General features: G+C 38.6%; 1 protein-coding gene across 2 annotated transcripts in view; it reads right to left on the bottom strand.

Moving 5' to 3' along the window:
- Nucleotides 1-19565, bottom strand: part of unc5ca (unc-5 netrin receptor Ca) — a 185852-nt gene that overhangs the window by 55022 nt on the left and 111265 nt on the right. For both annotated transcript variants that reach the window (XM_085294557.1, XM_085294558.1), the window contains exon 4: nt 9881-9984. In XM_085294557.1, the coding sequence (XP_085150683.1) occupies nt 9881-9984 (104 nt within the window). The remainder of the gene's footprint in view (nt 1-9880; nt 9985-19565) is intronic.

The raw sequence follows: 19565 nt of genomic DNA, 5'->3' as shown, positions 1-19565 counted from the left end.
GTTTTGGGTGAGAGTGTTAGGGGATGGAAAGCTGAAATGAGACCCTGGGCTCAAATCATTAGACGAAGAGGCAAGACGAAAAACATCCAAATCTACTCAACAGCTCAGACACAGTCAAGGGAACATTTCCCCAAACAGATGCTGACCTAGTAACAGCTGGAATCAGAATCAAAACCTCCAAAAATCTAAAGTTCAAAAGGTAACAATTTAACTTGCCATAGAGGAACTGAGAGTTAGGAAATTAAAAAAGATTAGAGTCGTTCTCTCCTGCGTTTCAATACCAGATGCTGTACTTTTTGTTCCTGTCTCATCTGCAAAACCAGAATGCCACAAGGAAATATAATTCTAGAGCGACTCTGCAGCACACACTTTTATAGCAGCTATATGAAATATGGTGACACAGATTCAAGCTGTCATAATATGCAAGAACACAACTGCCTGACTGCTTGACCGCAGTCGCATGGTCGACGCCTTCATTTATTTATTTAAACAGCTGGGTGTTCCTCACAGATTGATGGATTCTCATTCATATTTCAAACAATTATTTAAATAGAAAAACAGATAGTCGCACGCATACGTTGATAAAATGGAAAAAAAATAGATACATTTTGTTTACCACAACAAACGTTTCACAGAAGAGCAGTTGCATTAGGTGAGATTACAGAGGTTTCTCAAGTCTTTAAAGGCAGTGTAGCATCTAACCGACTATTCTGGTTGCTGTGAGTCACTGCTCAACTGATTGACAGGTTGCTAAATTATAGAACAGCCCCGTGCATGGTTATGGGTCAGTGCAGCAAAAGTGTCGAAGCTCTCTGTAGCTGTGTCTCTACTGCTTTATATCTCTGGACAGTGATGTATTTTGCTTCTCCCCCCCCTTTACTAAGTACTTCAGCATCACTAATGGGAACAACAGAAGACGAAAGAGTGGGGAATGCAAAGGAAGGTGAAAGGAAGCAAGATGCAGAGAGGGAGAGACATGGAGAAAGAAATATAGATGACATAAATACTAGGGGAAATGTACATTCCAAACTTATTTATGCACTTTAGTGTACACCTGTAGTGTCTGACTCAGAAGTTAACTCCTCAAGCTCTTTTATACTCAGGCGAGTGAGCAGTTCATAGTCTTAGAAGGTGGATGGCTGCATGGTTAAGGTAGTGTTTAAAAGTGACAAACTAAAAGCTGAAGATGTATTTAATTAGGAAAACCGAGGTTTTTTTTAACTCTTACCATTGTATCGTTTGGCTTTTAATAGTTGCGCATACCGAAAGCAGGTACCTAACAAAGGGAGTCTGTGTAGATATATAAAAAAGAAATGTGTGTGGATGTGTACATGGGCAGTACATGTTACAAGTGGGAAGCTAACACTTTTCAAACTTTTACAGCAAAGTGTTTGTATGCGGATGTCAAAGCTGATTCACTGTGCAGTGTAGGAGTACTGATGACACTCTATAATCATTAAAGCATGAAGAGGCTCTGAGCTGATTGGGGGCATGCTAATCCTTTTTAATTGACTCTCCAGCTCTCCAGTGTTATTAAAACCACCAAGTAACAAAATCAGCTTTGTTTTATTAGCCTGGTCAGCTGAGCAATTAGAGGCCTTTCCGTTATTTGTGTTGGATTTTGTTGATGGATGCGTAGAGTAGGAAAATGGCGTATTTGCCTGGCTGCCTTTGTCTGGAAAAAATTCGATATTAAATACAATAACCGTTTTTAATTACATACAGATTTCATACATACACAGTTTAATAGAGGTAATGAATGTATTTGACTTCAATGCCAGAGATTTATCATCATTTCTCTCAGTTTGCAATGACTAATGTTGGCTTTCTAAAAGGCTTGACAATATTTTTTTCTACAAACAGCCACTAGAATGTTACCTTTTAATTGATAATACATGAACACATAATTGACTTAGCAAAGTCATGACTCATTCCATGCACGTTTGCCAAAGTTATAAGAACAGATGGATATAATATTGTTCCTATGAAAACAAGTGAGTCTAGCCATTGAAAAGAACATTTTAGAAGAATAATAAGGTTTGTCAATACTCCGTCTTTGAAGGTACATTTTTCCAAAAGCTGCCATTCAAAATGAAGCAGTGATTTTAATCTAAAAACAAGGAGCAGATGTTGTTATGGGCTACAGTTTTTTTCTTTATGGGATCCTGAAGAAGCATAGAAGCACTCTTTCTCTAAGGGCAGTAATCTGGCACCTTCTTCTGACACCAGGAAACCATGGATTATGCCACAAGCATCTTGGCATAGTGTTTGATTAGTTAATGTGTGAGAAGTGTCATGTTAATAAAGTTGAGAAAAAATGTATTTATATTCGATTTAACACCATTAAACATACAAATAGTATTAAAGGGTCACTGCAGTTTTAGACAATCAGGCAGCTTCAGATCATGAATCTTTGCAAATGATATTTTCTTATAATGATTACACAGTCATCATCTAATGATAATTGCTATTTCATGAGAAGATGAATTTATAATACATAAAAAAAAGGAAAACATATGAAGTGCACTGACAATGACCCCCTTTAGTAACTCACAAGACTACTTAACTGAATAGTTATGCAAGTAAAAAGCAATTAATTGGTAGCAATTATTTAAAGCCGTGGCTTATTAAGTGTTTTCCAGCTTAAGTCCCAACTGAGGAATTTACCATCCCAATTGCTCTTGTAGTTAAGTACATAAAATTATCTGACAACTTTTCCAAGCAGCAAGACTGAGAAGTATTTTTAGGTCCTAAATGATTTCATGTTCATTAAATATTTATGGCAATGACTAGAACCCTTTTGTAGATGTTATGGATTCATGTGAGCAACTTTACAAGTGTAAAAGTTTTCTGTGGTCTTGAAAACTTACAAGGTCTAACAACTTATAAAACTTGACAGAACAGAAGAGAGTTTTGTTACTTGACACCGTTGCACCCCGTGTCAAAACTGTGTGTTCATTCATCCATGACAACACTGTCAAGGATTGCCGAGGGCAGCATGGGTAGCTGTCTGACAATGCAGTACACTCTAGACTGTCATGCTACCATCAATCCACAGCTTTGTCTCGAACTATGTCAAGAAAGACAGGGTGCATGAGGAAGACTGAGAGACTGTGATAGTGACAGAGAGAGACAAAGTGAAAAGAGAGTACAAGAGAGTCAACAAAAGCTGTTGGAAGCATTAAAGAGACAAAAACAGAAATTCAGACAGAATAACAAAAGTGGCAGACACTGACAAAACAGCAAGGCATAATAGCAAAATAACAGAGATGAGAAACCAGAGATGGGAAAATCTTAGAGATTTTCTAAGAAATAGAGTAAATGAATCGAAAATAGTCAATTGTTGTTGTTTTTTAAATGAGTTTACTGTTAGCTAAAGCGTTTGGAGAGGTAAAGAAATAAGAGAGGTGGTTTTCCTATTCTGAGATATGTGGAGGGATCTACACAAAAGCCTTCATTATGTCCTCTCCTCAACCTTTGGTACCATACATACAAGTCCCAGATTCAAAAAGACTCAAACCTCAGACCACATGGAGCTATAACTACATTGCTGGCCCGCATACTTCCTGTACTCACTAAGGGGGGAGAAAAAGATGCAGGTTAAGTTGTCAAAAGCAAAATATAGAGTTGCTGTACCTAATGAGAAGCTTGACTATTTGAATGTTGATTGATAGTTTCCGTAAATGGCCCAGATGACGGACAAATATACTGTAAATGCTTATAGTTACAGTACAGTCACTCTGAGAGCTGAAAGAGCACAAGTCTAAACGTTGTGCGAAAAAAGCCAAGATAAACATTGTGGTTTCGTATTTTTATAAAACAGTTCCAGTCACAATCTGGCGACAGTCCGTGCGCGCCGAAATGAACTCAAATGCAGGAAAAGGAAGAAAAGCTGAAAGAATGTTTTAAAAAAAAACCAAAACAATTTGTTTGCAGTATATTTTGTGAAGAAAATGCTGTATATTAGCATCTCAAGGTCTAGTTAGAACCAGCGATTGGAACCAAATGGAAATGAACTGAGAAAACAAGCCAGAGATAAACTAATTTTAAAACTGCATAAAAGCAGAGAGTAGTCAACAGAATAGCACAGAGGGAGTCTGATAAGCGATGCTGAGGTTTAGCAATGGAAAAGTCACATTTTTCCTCAGTTCTGCACAGTCTGCTGCCTTTGGAGTGGGATCTGACTAACGCCTGCATTTACTGACACAGCTTATCACTGGATGAGCAGCCTCCCAAGGCTCCGAATCACAGCTTACACTGGATGTATATATTCTCTTTTCTGTGAGTGTGGATTTGTATTCAGTTGTGACATTTTTTAAAAAATAAAATACAAAATGATTATAAAAGACTTGTAGACCTATATAGACTTATTGTGCTATACATTCAGTTAAGGAGCATAACAGATAAAGCATATTATGTATGTCTATGTGTATCTTCTTCCATTTGTCCATTCACGTGTAAGAATCCATACATCATTAGATGATGATCATAATCCCTCTCGGCATTACCAACATCCAACTACATTACATGGACCGCCAAAACAAGACGAATGGTGCTCTTGCTCATTTTCCCCATTTAGATATTACTGCGCAATGATAGATCATCACAGCAGCATTTTAATAATCTTAACACCATTTCAATAATTCACCTAGGTCGTCAGAATAAAAAAAAAAACGATTGCTGACTAATCTGAGGATTACGGTGATGATTTCTGACAGAGGTTGAGGATCAAGGTAAAATGTGATGGGAGATGAGCCATGGGACTTACTATTCTAGCTCAAAGAGGATTAAGGTAAGGATCTATTGGGGAGGCAGCATTACATAAATTGTTTTTGTGCACAACAAAACACGCACACAGAGGCACGCACACAGTCTGTCATGCACACGTGTTTCCCCAGAGAACAGCCACAATGAAAATGACTTTCATTGTTCTGGTATAGTGGTCAGGTCATTTTTTCTTCTTCTTTTTTTTTTAATGTAAGGAAATGTCATGTTCATCCAATGCTATTAATCAAAAAATACACAAGTAAAAAGTGCCAGTCATGTCTGCTTTTATTTCTCTATTACATATTACAGCATGAATCGCTGTATAAATTCATTTTCATGGACAATCTGATGCAAGAAGCAGGGATATTTTACTGATAAATTCATTTTTAGACTTAGTCATAGCTTACAAAGAGTTGATCTTGCACCATTTAGGTAAAAAAAAGGCCCCAGAATGACATCAAGAAAGCAAAAGGAAAAGAGATCTTCCACCTCTGGACAGGATAAGAGCATGTCTTATTTCACACTGTCACCTTCTCTGTCCATTTAAAAGCACTCCACCAACACCACAGCTATAACCTCGGGAAAGATTCTGCTAGTAAACGTCATCATGTGACACGTTAACAAATGGCCACTGCGGGGCCCGAAATGGACTTGTGTCTGTGTACAGTACGAGTGTGAGAATGAGGTAGCCATAAGCATTTTGGCCACACCACGCCACTGATGCCTTCTGACAGAAAAGTCTGCTGTGATTTATGTCACAAAGTTACACACCGTGCACGCATACACACACACACACACACACACACACACACACACACACACACACACACACAGACGGGTTATTGCACAAATGCATGTCTAGAGTTATTCCACATTGGTTAACGCAGCAAGTCCTTCACAAACCCCCCCCCCCCCAAAAAAACGACATTGACGGTCATTGCAAAAGAAGTTAGGAACCAGATGCCTGTGTGTTTGTGTGCGTCGTGTGTGTGTGTATGCATATATGTGTGTGAAAGCTTTGCCTCCTGGTTTCACACAAACACATCTGTATACCACGAATGTCCCAGCTACCTCTCGGGAAGGAGTAGGTTATGCCTGAAGGTAAAACGTCTCCTTTCTGTTGCTGGCTGTGATAAGCTAAAACAACAACCTGGGTGATGCCAGCTGTCTGTGTATTTTGCTCAAGGACACTTTAGTAGGGAGAACTTTGGCATGATATGGAGCTTGAATTCAAATGTCATGGAAGAGGGTAAATAATGCCCCACGATGCCATAGTGAACAGTAAATAAATAAACAAGGTAATGGAATATATGGTTGATGTAAATGCAGCACAATATTTTATTTAATAAAATCTCAGTGAAAATTTAAATTGACAACTTTATTCATAAATTATTTTCTGCAAGGTAAAAAGTTACACCCACAAATGCAGAGGTAGGTGGTAAGCTATTATCCCTGTGAATAGCTCTGACTTATTTAGGGTGCAGATTGAGTGGTTAAGAATGTGATGGGAATTTGACAATGCTCCAAAAGCATATACAGTTACTGTCTGACGTGTGTGTGTGTGTGTGTTTGTGTGCACATATGTATGTGTGTGTGTGTGTGTGTGTGTTAGGGATGGACACATGGAGGGCCTGTCACCACACACTGATGTGTTTATTTCACTGCAGCTGGGGTAATCACTCACACTGAGACAGACGCAGACAGGCAAACACACAAATATTCACACACACACACACTAATTCATATCCCCACCTGCTATGTGCAGTCAACTGGCTTTGCCTGGCCTTTGGGGTCACTCCAACCCTTTCATGTTTCAAGACAACGACCTCTGCGAAAAACCTTTGTATGAACCACTCAGTGCCTCAGGTTTTTATTTGAAATAGCTGCTTAATTTCACCAGCAAGAAACTTTGCTGATGACTCCACGCTCTAGTTTTAGATACAGAAAAATGTGAATTACACTGGAAGCGCTTTTCATTGAACCTTGTGCTGCACCTGTTACGATTTTCCTGAATTTACTGTCTGTGTCCGTAAAGCCTTTCCTGTTGAACTGCTGAACCCTCCTCGCTGATTCCAGTAGCTTTCCATCAGCTTTTAAAGGCTTTCTATCACAGTCTAAAGAGATTTAGATGTGTCTCAAGGAATTCACAATGCTTCAAATGGGAGCTTTAGAGTGAAAGAGAGGAGAAAAAAACATGTAGAGGAGACTAACTGTTGACAAGAGCAGTACTGTCAGAGAAATGTGAAAAGGTTGTAATAGCGCAGCGGTGTACAGACATTTTCTTTCCACTCTCGGATTAGGTTGACCCTGACCTCTCAAGGCTAGCCGTCAGGCAGCAGTTAAAATGATCACTGGCTAATCTCTTTCTTCGTATATGTCACATAATACTTTGTGTGTGTGCATTCCAATGCTGTATCTGCACACATATTTGTCCTAATGTTTAGGTGACTCTCTATATAATCATGTACTGACTTGATGAATATTAATGTTAAATTTGAGTTTATTTTGAGCGGGGGAAGGTCAAGGAGTCGGGTCCTGCATGTTGACAGCCATGCAATACCAGCTGGGCGTTAAAATGTGGCTATCATGTAACCCCGTCGCACTGACAACTTTACAGCAGTTGTCAACTTATATTAAAACATTTTTAGAGAGGTCACAGGACATCAGTAACAAGAACTGTCACTTAAAGGGAAAAAATTGTGGATGTATGTATATAAGAATTTGACAGGCAAAAGAGGACATGGCGAATGTGAATGGCAAAGAGGATACGAACAAAGACGAATAGAAAGTCAGAACAGATAAAAAAGATAAAAAAAGAAAGTCAGGGCTACAACCTGAGGTCATCAGCAGGTTTTAAACCTAAATCCTTCTAATCAGCTTCAGCAGACAGGGGAGACAGACCAATCCATTTGCTCCAAGATCCCATTATGACAGCAGAAAAAAGAATGGGAAAAGGTAGCAAATTGAACACAGTGGAAAAATTGCTTCAAGAGTCCACGTGTGTGTATTGTGTGTGTGTGGCCATGAGATTTATGAGTGTATGCCTCTGTGCATGAATGTGTTGTGTTAGGTGTCAAAAGATAAAATGTGCTATGACATGCAGATAAGGTAGGGGTACTCGTGTGTCATTAGAGATGAGCTTGGTTACCAAGAAGAAAGTTGTCAATGTTAATGTGCTGGTGTTGCTGTCAGCTACAATGAGTGGAAAGGGCCTTCATGTTTAAATGTCCTTTGTGGTTCCTACTGTTAAAGTGACAACTCAACAAATTTATTTTCTTGATTTCCCTCAAAAGAAGAATTACTCATTTCTAGGAGCAGAAGAATACGATCACTCTGTTTTTTTTCTTTCTTCCATACCACTCATTTCTCTATCATTATCTCTCTTGACACCTGTCCTTCATCTCTGCCTTTCTGCCACACTCGCCCTCACTTTGTATGCTGGTCTGTCTAAGTGCCTCCCTCACTCCCTCTCCTTCAGTTTCTCTCTCAGGGGAGCTGTGTACTTAGCTGCAATTGAAAACGACTATCAAACCCCAAGGATTGAAACCTGATTCAGACACTCCTTATCCTGTACAACAGCCTTCTCCGAGTGCCGTGCTCCTCTTCCCCAGTGACCAACTAAATGAAATTATGTATTTATCCATTGAGGTGGGAACACAGCCAGATGAAACCAGGGAAGCAAAGAATGATGTGAATTGTAAATGGTGTTCTCCACTGTAGTTACAACGCTACGGTAGTGGAAGTGACATGTGTGGCTCTTCCAAAGTGGGTGTTTACTGTGTGACACGTTTGATGAGTGAATAAATTACACATGTGCTGACAATATCCTCGAGTCTCACAATATTATCTCACATAGTAAAGGCAAGTAAGAGTATGTGTGTGTGTTAGCAATACACGTATTCATAGAATAGCTGGTCTTGAGCACGGCAAGTGTTAAAGATCGTCTAATTTATTTGTTGTTTACTGAATCCGAATTTACTTTGGTCCAGGTTTCACTGCTATATACATTATACAGAACTGTGCAAAAGTCATGAGTCATCCTCCATTGAAAGTTGGGAACTTCAGGAATATTTCTCTGGAATTCATGAAGGACATTCAAAAGCTTTTCGTTGGGTGTTGGCAGTGTTTTGTTTGCTGGCTGTCCTACACTGCTTCAGTAATGTCGAGGTCCAGGCTTTGAGTGACAAAACAGCTAACGTCCAAAGAAAAATCTTTAAAAGACCTTCAGAAAGCCAAGAAAACTACTGCTAAAAAAAACCCTGTATTGTATCTGTGCAAATAAAGGAATTCAGGCCATTTTTCAGTCTTTTTTTCCCCCGCAGAACTCAAGTACAGTAAAAGAACGTGCAATAAAAATGCTAATGTACAGGAATACAGACTAAACCTCTGTATTCACTGGAGTTTTTTCACATCCTGTACTCAAATTGGCTCTCTGGGGACACTTAACTCTCAGCTTAAACTTTAGGTTTTGGGATTATTGTTACCTTGGCGTACCGGAAACTTGTCAGTTAAACTAGGATTTAGGCCGTTCTCCTGATTTCCCCTGTGGCAGTTCGACATGATAACGCAAAAAAATATCTTATACAAACATGTCGGATGACAAACACCAAATCATTTAATACTAAACGCTGCTTATTCACCATGCCAGTTGCAATGGAAGACATTTACAAATGAAAGCTATCTTGACCCCTGCTGTGTTTTGGAGATATTGAATCTTATAAATTTAGGCTTCGTAATAGTAAAAAAATAACAATTTAACAAAATGTGCCAAAAAGGCACAAGAAATTTTTATTCAGCACAGCCTTCAACCACCGACTGCAGACTGTGAAGGAGCACGCGCACCCATCAAACCACTCAGTTCTGCTGTCTGTCGTTCAAAGTTCCAGGCAATTTCAAGAAGTGTCACGTAAGTAATAACTGACTTTTCAGTGGCACTTTAAAGTTATTTCCACTTGATGATTTCTATTTTTATACCTTTTTACATCTATTGTTGTCTTCATTCTGTCATCCCCTCTCTTCAGTCACTTCCTTGTTCTGCTCTAGCAGTCCTCCTAATCTCACATCTTACTTAACATTCACTTCAGGTGGAAGTTAGCGATTACGCTGCACATACCTCAGCAGCTGGGATGCCCTCTGGAGGGCGACACTGTAACAGAACTTCCTGCTCCAGAGATACTTCTTTTCCCAGGGGTTCTTGTTCAAATGACTTCTTCAGGTCTGGGGAGAGAAACAAGAAACTTAATGCCTAGGGGCAAATTATAATGTCAACCAGACATCATGCGAGGCCATCTGGCAAAAAAGCCTCCTCTGATTCAGCAGTTAGGGAGACCATTTTAGCGATAATGCTCTGTCAGTGTAAAGCAGGGACATTACTTAATTTTGACTTAATAATGACACAGTAATTATGAAGGTGGGGGTGTTTGAAGACAGCAAACATCAGCTGACTTCTCACACTCTTCAGTCCACAACAAGAAAAAAACACTTAGTTACCTTAGTTTGCACAAGGATGCACAAAGCTAACCACACACTTACACACGCAACAAGTACAGTCACTGGTCCGAATACTTTCAAACGCTTTAGCTTCACACATTAAACCCAGTCTGCAATGCACAATGTTTAACCTTGCTTTCCTCCCATACAGATTTCTGAAAGCTGAGGAATCTCCAACAGGCCAAAGACAATAAATGATTCAAGCTAATGGTTCACATGCCATTATAAATGACAGCATTACAAAGCAGCATGGAATGTGCTGCTGGTTCTTTCACTGAATGTTTCAGAAAGGACTGTGCCGTTTTCATTTTGAAGAAGGAAAAAAACCCAAAAAGCTCAGAGTAGATGACTTTAGGACAACGAACCAGGACAACAGAACTGTGGCAAAGGGGACGGTAGAGAAAATGCATCCTTTACATTAAACATTAAAAACACTAAAAGTTTATGTTTGATCTTTTTTATGGTCTCGTATTTCTTACAGTGAGTTACACAATTTTATGAACTTTCAGACAATCTCACTGCTCTGGGAAACCCAACACTAGTTTTTCTATATTGGTCTGTGCGTGTGTGTGTTTTTTTTTTAATTGAACATTGCCCTCTGATTCGTTTCATGTATTGGAAGTACAGTTTGCCTTTCTGCTCACCTCCCTAGTCTGCTGCCTTATGATATACTGCAATCGTGTATCCCTTTCCCGAAGTTGAGCTCAACACATGTAAAAATAATTAGCCTGCCACAGAAAACAGCTCATAAAGGCACGCTGTAACACGAGATAGATGGCAGCATTGCAGGACTTAGCAGGTCACTTTATTTATGGTGCTGATCAAATGCAGTGGATTTCTCCATACGAATGTATGGAGTTGGTGTGGGAGTATGAGGCAAGAGACCACTAATCTTTCCATCTAGTCTTTTGGATGTGCAGTAACTTCTAAAGTGTGTAATATGGCAACATCAATGTGCTTTTTTTCTCCTGCAAATTACTTTTTAAATAAAGTACTTACATTCACATCTCTTTAGTGCAAATAAAAGCAAGATTTGTAACTGGATGATAGTCTAAATAATTGAAATAATTTCAGCAAGTCAGAGTGATGGATTATTTTGTTGCATACCTTAAGAAAATGGAGTGAGAAATGTAATGTTGGTGTTTTAATAATATTTTAAATACTACTAACATGGCTTCATTTAGCTGTGGCAAGCTGGTAAAAACCTTTTCTTTAACTTTCAAAAGTTTGAGAGTCACTTTGTTGGTTGGGGGAAAAAGACTTGCAGTTAATATGTCCTCTGCCCTTAGTTTTTTAAAACCATACAGAGAACTTTCATAGGACGGAGCAGTGTGTGTGTGTGTGTGTGCGTGCGTGTGTGTCCATGTTGTATCTACGTCTATGTGTGTTAACCTTGAATACTTTTGCTTTCCTGGTTCCCAGGTGTACTCTTAATCACCTTATCCGTCAGCAGTGGTACACCATTTGTGGACACACACAGCCACACACTAGACAGGACATTTTTTTAATGCTGAACCAATCGACTCTGAGTCACTCTCTGGGTATTTCATCAGAGCATTCACCTTACAGTGGCTAAAAAGACATGGAAGGTGGAGGAGTGAAAGAGAAGGCAAAATGGGAGGGGGAGAAAGAGAAGGTGGAAGTTGGGATGGCAGGTGGGAGCTGAAAGATGAGAGCCAAAAAAGTTGGCAGCAATAGCAAGACTGTCCCTTTTTTTAAACACCAAAACCATCTGCTTGGTCTGAAGTCTTTTTCATGTCCACGTAGCCTTAATTAACTCATCCAATAAAAATGAAACCACCCTGTATAGTCTTCATTTGTGTCCTTTATTTCTCACAAAATCAGTAATCCACCAAACCTCCTTATCATCAGTCCAACGTTGACTATGTCTCTGTTCTCATGACTCAAACATGTCTTTAAAAGAAAATGAATGGGAGCAAGCCTTTTTAACTCTTAGGTGAGCCTTAAAAATCTCAACTCTTTTAACCCTAAGAACTAGGGCTGAACGATATATCGCATTTGCGATAATATCGCGACATGATCAAGTGCAATTTTCTAACCGCAAAGGCTGCGATTATACTGCGATTATAAGGCTGTCCAAATTACTACCATATCCCAGAATTCATAGCGCGGCCCAGCCAAACTCCAGTTTCCAGCAATGGCGGCCGCTACTAAGTTTTAAAATTACTCATACTAATCTTTCAGGGTCACAAAATAAACTTTTAACATATTTTCAGGCGAGAAAGTAGTTGTGTAAACATCAAATATCTGCTCGGTTTATCAAGATATCCCATATTTGCAAAAGTGCTTCGACGTTTTCAGAGGCGTCTGCTACCCACCAGCTCGACAGCTAGCCGGGAGCTCGAGGATTACTGATGCGGCCGAGAACGGCACAACTCCCGGCACATCATTTTCAGATCACCGTGGAGTTTCGCTGCTCGGGTTAAACGTAATATATAAGTCACTTAGACAACCTAAAAATGTTATTGTTGGGCTTTTTTCAGTGTTTTGTTTGTTCGTGAGTAAATCGGTTTGGCTGAGATTAAAGTTATTAGATTAGATAAAATAAAACTTTATTAATCCCCCGGGTGGGTTCCTCCTTGGTTTTCACACAGCTGACTAAACGTCAAACAGAAAACTTATTAAACAGAAGTATGAGACAGTCGAGAATTTACGCCAGTGTCTGGTTATATTTTAGATAGCAAGAAGCAGACGGCCGAGTTTATTAAACTCCACCGAGACAGCGGTGACGCTAATCAGAACTAGACCGTCCAATTTCACGCCTTTAAATTTTAAAGGCGTGTTTGTGTGTGTGTTTATACAATTGCTATTATGTTTGCACTTTATGTGTAATGTTACTGACTGCAGAGATCAGTAAGATGTGTGTATTTTTTATTTATTAGTTTTATTTATTTAATATTATTTTTTAATTGAATGACTGTCTAGTAGTTCACAGATGTCGAAAAACTGAGTGTGGTAAAGCCACTGATTTTGTTTATGTATATTTCTGCAATCTGCACATTGTACTGACTTTCATTTTAATGTTTACACCAGGGTTCCTTGTCAGCACTTTATGCTCAGATGTTTGTAAGCTAAAAATAAACTATTGTGTATGTTCAAATATACTGTTGTGATTGAAGAAGTTAAATAAAAATGTCAGTCATCAATTCATGCATCACCTCATGTCATCATAACAGAGGTCTGTCTTCCAGGAAAGAACAGTTTAAAATTAATGTAATATAGTATTGGCCATACTATATGATGTATTGCTTGTCTTTGTTTAATAATACAGAAGACAAAGACCTTAAAAAATAATCGCATATCGCATCGCAATCGCAATATTGGGGCAAAAAATCGCAATTAGATTATTTTCCATAATCGTTCAGCCCTACTAAGAACGAAAAATGCCAACTTTTCAAAGACTTCTTTAAACATATTATATAGTCATATTTTTTTCACTTTAAATGACTCAGTCTTTTAAAACTGCTTCAGCCTGAAATATACATTGATACATCTATCAGCACCAGCACATAGCTGGTGGCATGGTGCGCAAGTCCTGGGATCAAACCTCTGGCTGCTGGGACATAACAGTGCATTCCAGTCTTTGTGGGAGACCAAAATATGGGGATGACAAAAAAAATGGAGAAGGAGAAGTCCGCTCTGTCACTACTTCAACCATCTCCTCTCCACTCTCAGCATCAGATGAGTCAGAGTTGGACTCCGGCTGGTCTGATTCTACCTCTGAGACCTCCTCGCCATCTTTACATAGTGTAAAGATGGCGTCTCATGTCCAGAGCCTCCAGTGTTTTTACCAAATCCCAAAAAAACTCATACTTCTAACCATGGCTGCATAAATCACCTGAGCAATAATACCATCAACAATCATGTCAAGATGTGGGATCAAAAATTGCATGACTTGTAATGATTTTCAATGGGGCATTTTTTGGCCTCAGGATAAAATGTGGCTGTTTTTGTACAGCCATTTTAAGCTAATTTAAGGAACAGACAAAACAGTTGTGAATTTTTTTTTTTTTATTAATGTCCTCTGGCAAATATAAGCTATATTCATTCCGCGGCCAAAGCATGAAAATAAAAAATACAAAAAACCGAAATGGCACAAAATGTCCCCTCTAAGAGTTAAAGTACTTGTTTATCATTTTTGATCTCTTGAATTCAGAATCATTAATCCTTCTCGTCTGTATTCATATAAAGCCAAGTGTTTGAGCATGAGACCAGGGTGCTGATCAAACTGTGTTTAGCCCATTAGTTACGTGAGGAATGAAAGGACAAGTTTCATATGCTGTTCTCACACTTTCTCTCTCACAAACACATACACCTTTTTTTGATATGAAAAAATAAATAGAAATACAGTAAATGCAGAAAAAGACTTTGTACAATTCTAACGAACTTGAACGTCCACATTTGGTATGACCACTTTTATTCTTCAACTGAGCCTGAGGAAAGCTTTCGTGTAATTTATTTAAGTACAGTCTTCAGGAATAGTTCTCCAGGCTTCTTGAATGACATTAAAAGCTCTTTTTTAGATGTTGGATGCCTTTTGTTCAATTCTCTGTCAAGATGATCACACACTGCTTCAATAATGTTGAGGTCTGGGCTCTGGGGAAGCCAATTCATGACTGACTCTATTCCACTGTGTGCTTTTCTATCCAGGTATGCTTTCACTGCAGTGGCACTGTGTTTTGAGATCATTGTCATGCTGAAAAATGGAGCTGTTGCCAATCAGACACTTTCCAGATGGTACTGCATGGTGGATCAAAATCTAACCAAACTTTTTTGTGTTTAAAGTTCCACCAATTTGGACAAGACCCCCAGTACGACTGATTTTCAGTGCAGTTCTTCAGCCTTTTTCTTTGTTTCTCTTCTTGAACCCCACCCTTCCAATTCTGATGAGCCTTCAGCAAATACTAGATCAACACAACGGAAGGGTCAGATACATCGCCCAGGTCCTGTGGCAGGTCAGTCATTCAAGTCCAAATATATGAACAAGGCATTAGCGGTGAACATGCTATTACTCCGATGTACACTAATATAGGTAGTAACCTATAACTATGTGATTTTATCCCAACCACACAGTGAGGTTTACTTTCATGTGATATGAATCAAATCAGATTTCATGCTTAGAGTCATATCAGTGAAGAGAGTTATGTGAGGACACAGAGTATTGTTGGGGCTGAATGATAACTTCACAATACAGTCAAGTCCCTGTGGGGGATGACAGCCTGAACAGAGCATGATGGTTCATTATGGGAGTAATCACCCAAAGCTTTAGCCCTAAATCCACCACATGGCTACCCACACAACACAGACACACACGTAGAGGAACAAATAGTGAAAGACAAAGAAAGACAGAGGCACAGAGATACTATGGCAAATAATAGACACTGGAGACAAGGACAAACAAGCTGGCACAGCACACATGCAGACAGGACAACAGCACACATGGTATGATGTTCACAGTGGTGCAAATAAATAGACTTTCATACGTGCCTTCAAATGTGCAAATAAATAAATTAATAAATAAAACTACTGTAGACATAAGAAGAAAAAAGGGGAAGTGATTGAGGCATGAGACACTTCCTTTATGCCAGGCAATTCCAGGAACAATTTCCTAGTCTTAATTAGTAAGGGAGATGGTGAAATGAGGAGTTGGCTGTGAGTTGATTTCCATAAAGATTGAGAATGAAATTAAAGCAGATTAAAGCAAACTGCTTGGGGGGATGAATAGACACACACACACACATTTACACACATTGATAACTTATGGCTGACAAATTGTCACCAGTTTGGTAGCAAGAGCACATGTTTATTTGAAAGGTGGGATTTTTCTTTGTTTGTGTTTTTTTTAATTTAATTATTTTTTTTGCTTTTGGTTTAAGTGTCTGTGACATTGTGTCTGTGACACTGGGGGCCACAGATGTGTGTTGCTGTGCACACATGTGCCCAAGGAAAATTACTGCATGCACAAAACAGGAGGTATAGCCGAATCATTTCACTGAACCCAGTTCACTCATTCATAAATATAACAAAACCATGGCTACATTCTTGAGAGACCTTTTTAGATTTACAGCAGAGTTGAGAAGCAGAGACCTTATGCACTGTTCTTCATTGGGAACGCTCTCATATGTACAGTAAAAGAGTGTCAGCATTTATTCAAAAATGACCTCTTCATGCATAAACTCCTCGTTGCCTTTCTCCTCATCTCCCTCTCCTCGAGTCCATCATCGCCCCCTCTTTTCCTCTCCCTCTGAAACTTCTTCTTCCATTGCTCAAGTAAGACTGTTATTATGTTTGTGGTTAGTTTGTTGCCTCAGGCACCTCTACATAAGCACATTCAGAGCAATTATCTAGAATGGGTGTCTTTGCCTGTATACTACCAATGCCAAATCATATTGGTTTCCCCTCATGCAGCTGCTCAAGCAATAAAGAGCAATGTGAGATTCTTGGGAAAAAAGGAGGAAAGGAGTCTCCTTCGCTTTCACAGAGGATAATTTGTGCATCCACGTCCTTCACAATTGATTGTAATTAAAAAAAGAAGAAAGAAGACCTGCGGCTTAGAAGAAAAGCAAATTGATGCAGGTGATACAAGAAGAAGATATCATTTAATAAACATCAGAAAAATGGGATATAAATGGATCTGAAATTAAAACGTTAAATGATAACCATCCACTTAAGCCATGGCTATGGTGGAAAGAAATGACATTACAAAGATGTTTTTTTTGTGGATTTGTACTTTTAAAGTCTTATCTACATTTCAGTTGCAGATAACTGCAATGCAAATTATTTCAAGTTTATGATATCCACATCGTGCTTTTTACACATCTTTTGTGATGCAGGCAGCCCAATTTTCATTCTGCCTAGTTAAAATATAATTATAGATATACTCAGTTCAATTATTTTGCATTTGTAATGACTGTAATGTGGGAAGCAGGAGGGACCAGTGGCTTATGGCAAAGTAATTCATCCCTCCATCAGTCAGTTTCCTTAGCTGCTCATCCAGCTTAGAGTCAAGAGGGCAAAGTGATCCATCCACATATCCACCCACTTAACTGCCTATCCACGTAATCCATTTTATCAATTTATTCGAATATCTTTGTTACCCTCTAAATATTAATATTAGGGTTAAATGCTACATTCTGTGTAAATCGACTCTGAAATAATGGTTTTGCTGAAAACAGTATTTGACAAACACAAGTCCAAAACACTGTAAATTTCCAATCTAACCTCAGAAGTACTGTAGTTCATGTATCGTGTGTAGACAAGAGCAGAGACTTCCAAAAAATACTTAACAGTTGATAACAAAAGCCATCTATCACTGTCTAACATGGGCTAACTTCAAACAGATCAGTGAACCACAGGACACAAAGAAGAGTGCCAAAGAGGAAGAACAAGCCACAGCCTGCAGAGCTTTGAAAGCTATAGCAAGCAATCATTGTAACTCACTATACAGTTACCATGTCATTAGATTATTCTGTCTTGGCATTGGGGTCAATTAAAAAAATTCTTGGCAGGTCATTAAATCAAACGATTAAAACTATTTTCATACCCAAAACACACACACACACACACACACACACACACACACACACACACACACACACACACACACACAGCAGCAGCATAATTGGCCAGTAGTTTCTAATAGAATGCTGATTGGTCTTAAATGTACACACGCATAGCTTAAAGTTTGTCAGGATTAATTCTTTTGCGATCATGCTTTAATGGAGCAGCACTTTTCTGCATTTTCTCCTGTTAATCTCTGTTATTGTTCTGATTGTAAAAAATCTTTCTGCTTTAAAAAAAAAAACAGTGCAGTTAGACAGAGAAACAAATTGATTATAATTTCATTGTGATTGAGTGAACTAAGAACGACCCGAGAGCAGATTAAAAAGGACTATGTGGAGGAAAAATCAACTATTGCTCAGACAGGTGAGCAAAATTAAATTTGCATTACTGATTGAAATACACAAATCGCCATCTTGCCATTCAACAATATACAGTAGGACTGCACGTTTGGGGTGATGCCACTGCTGAGTATTGTTTTTAACATTACAGTCATTGCTAATATTATAAATACTAGTTAATTTGTACAAGACTGATAAAGATGAATACATGTTTGTCAGATTTAATCTGATATATGGCCATGCTGAAGTTGTCTGCGTTTTTATAAGAGCAGTTTTCATCATTGGTTCTTCAACCATTTGATAAAGTCAAAGACTCCTTAAAACTCTGATCTCTTATACAAAAGTCCTGATAAACCAATAAAACTCAAAAATATTTTAGAAGTGAAAGACATGTGACCTTGAGTGGCACAGTCATTTTCAGAGTGGTTATATAGGGAGTCATTTTCTCTAAGTGACTTTAGAGAGTCTCTTTCCACTCAGACCAGTTCTTTCACTCAATGCCCCACCCTGTCATTTCGACACTTCACAACCTGTGATCAGCTCCAGACACCAGACAAGGTCTTTCCATCCACAGTCAGGTTTCGAACAAGTAAACAACTCAGCTCGCTGACATAGCAACAGCATTTCCTCTGTGTTTCCATTTTGTATAATGACTCATTAACACAAAAAACAAGATCAAAGGTTGAGTGCTACCTCTGGTAAGAGACAATATGTTCTGGGGACAAACTGAGTGTAACCGTTCATCTGTTCTGTGGTTGGGATTTTTTAAGTTTTATATTTTTATATTAAGTGAAATATATTGTGAAGATATTTTTTTTAACATACATTAAAAATCTGCATCATTCTAAGAATCAGTTCACTTTTCACACACATAAGGGTTCAGCTGTTGTTTCGTATGTAGCCTACAATATAAAGTACATGGAAGTGGCAGTGAACTGAATGGTATTGTAATGTACTTTGAACTTTAAACTTTTTTTTAAGTTCAGGTTTTATAAGAGTTTATTTTTACAACACATTTTGTTTTGCTTTAACCTTTGACTTTTGTTGTTTGTGAGACCTATGTGAAACTTCCTGCCTCCCTTTAAATTGTCCCCTTTTTCCCCTTCTAAAAAGAAATGTTGTTGGCGAATATGACAAAACAAAACAGTAACTATATAGTATTACGTTGCGTGACACATATGTAATTTTCCCCATAAATGAAACTTTAAAAGGTGACTTGAGTGAATGAGTGAGTTCTGTTGCAAGTAAATCAACACCACGGCTTACCATTATAACACATAAGCGCACCCTGGAGCAGTATTTGACATCTGGGAAAAAGCTCTGTGGCTTAGAGCGGTGGTGAAACACCATAACCACACTCCTACACACACACGCACACCCTGTGGA

Source organism: Mchenga conophoros, linkage group LG12, assembly GCF_057382185.1.
Source record: "Mchenga conophoros isolate Kocher_MC1m ecotype Shallow Benthic linkage group LG12, M_conophoros_male_GT1.1, whole genome shotgun sequence".
Taxonomy (NCBI): domain Eukaryota; kingdom Metazoa; phylum Chordata; class Actinopteri; order Cichliformes; family Cichlidae; genus Mchenga; species Mchenga conophoros.
Note: the sequence above shows the minus strand (reverse complement) of the source record. Positions and strands in the feature narration are given on the sequence as shown.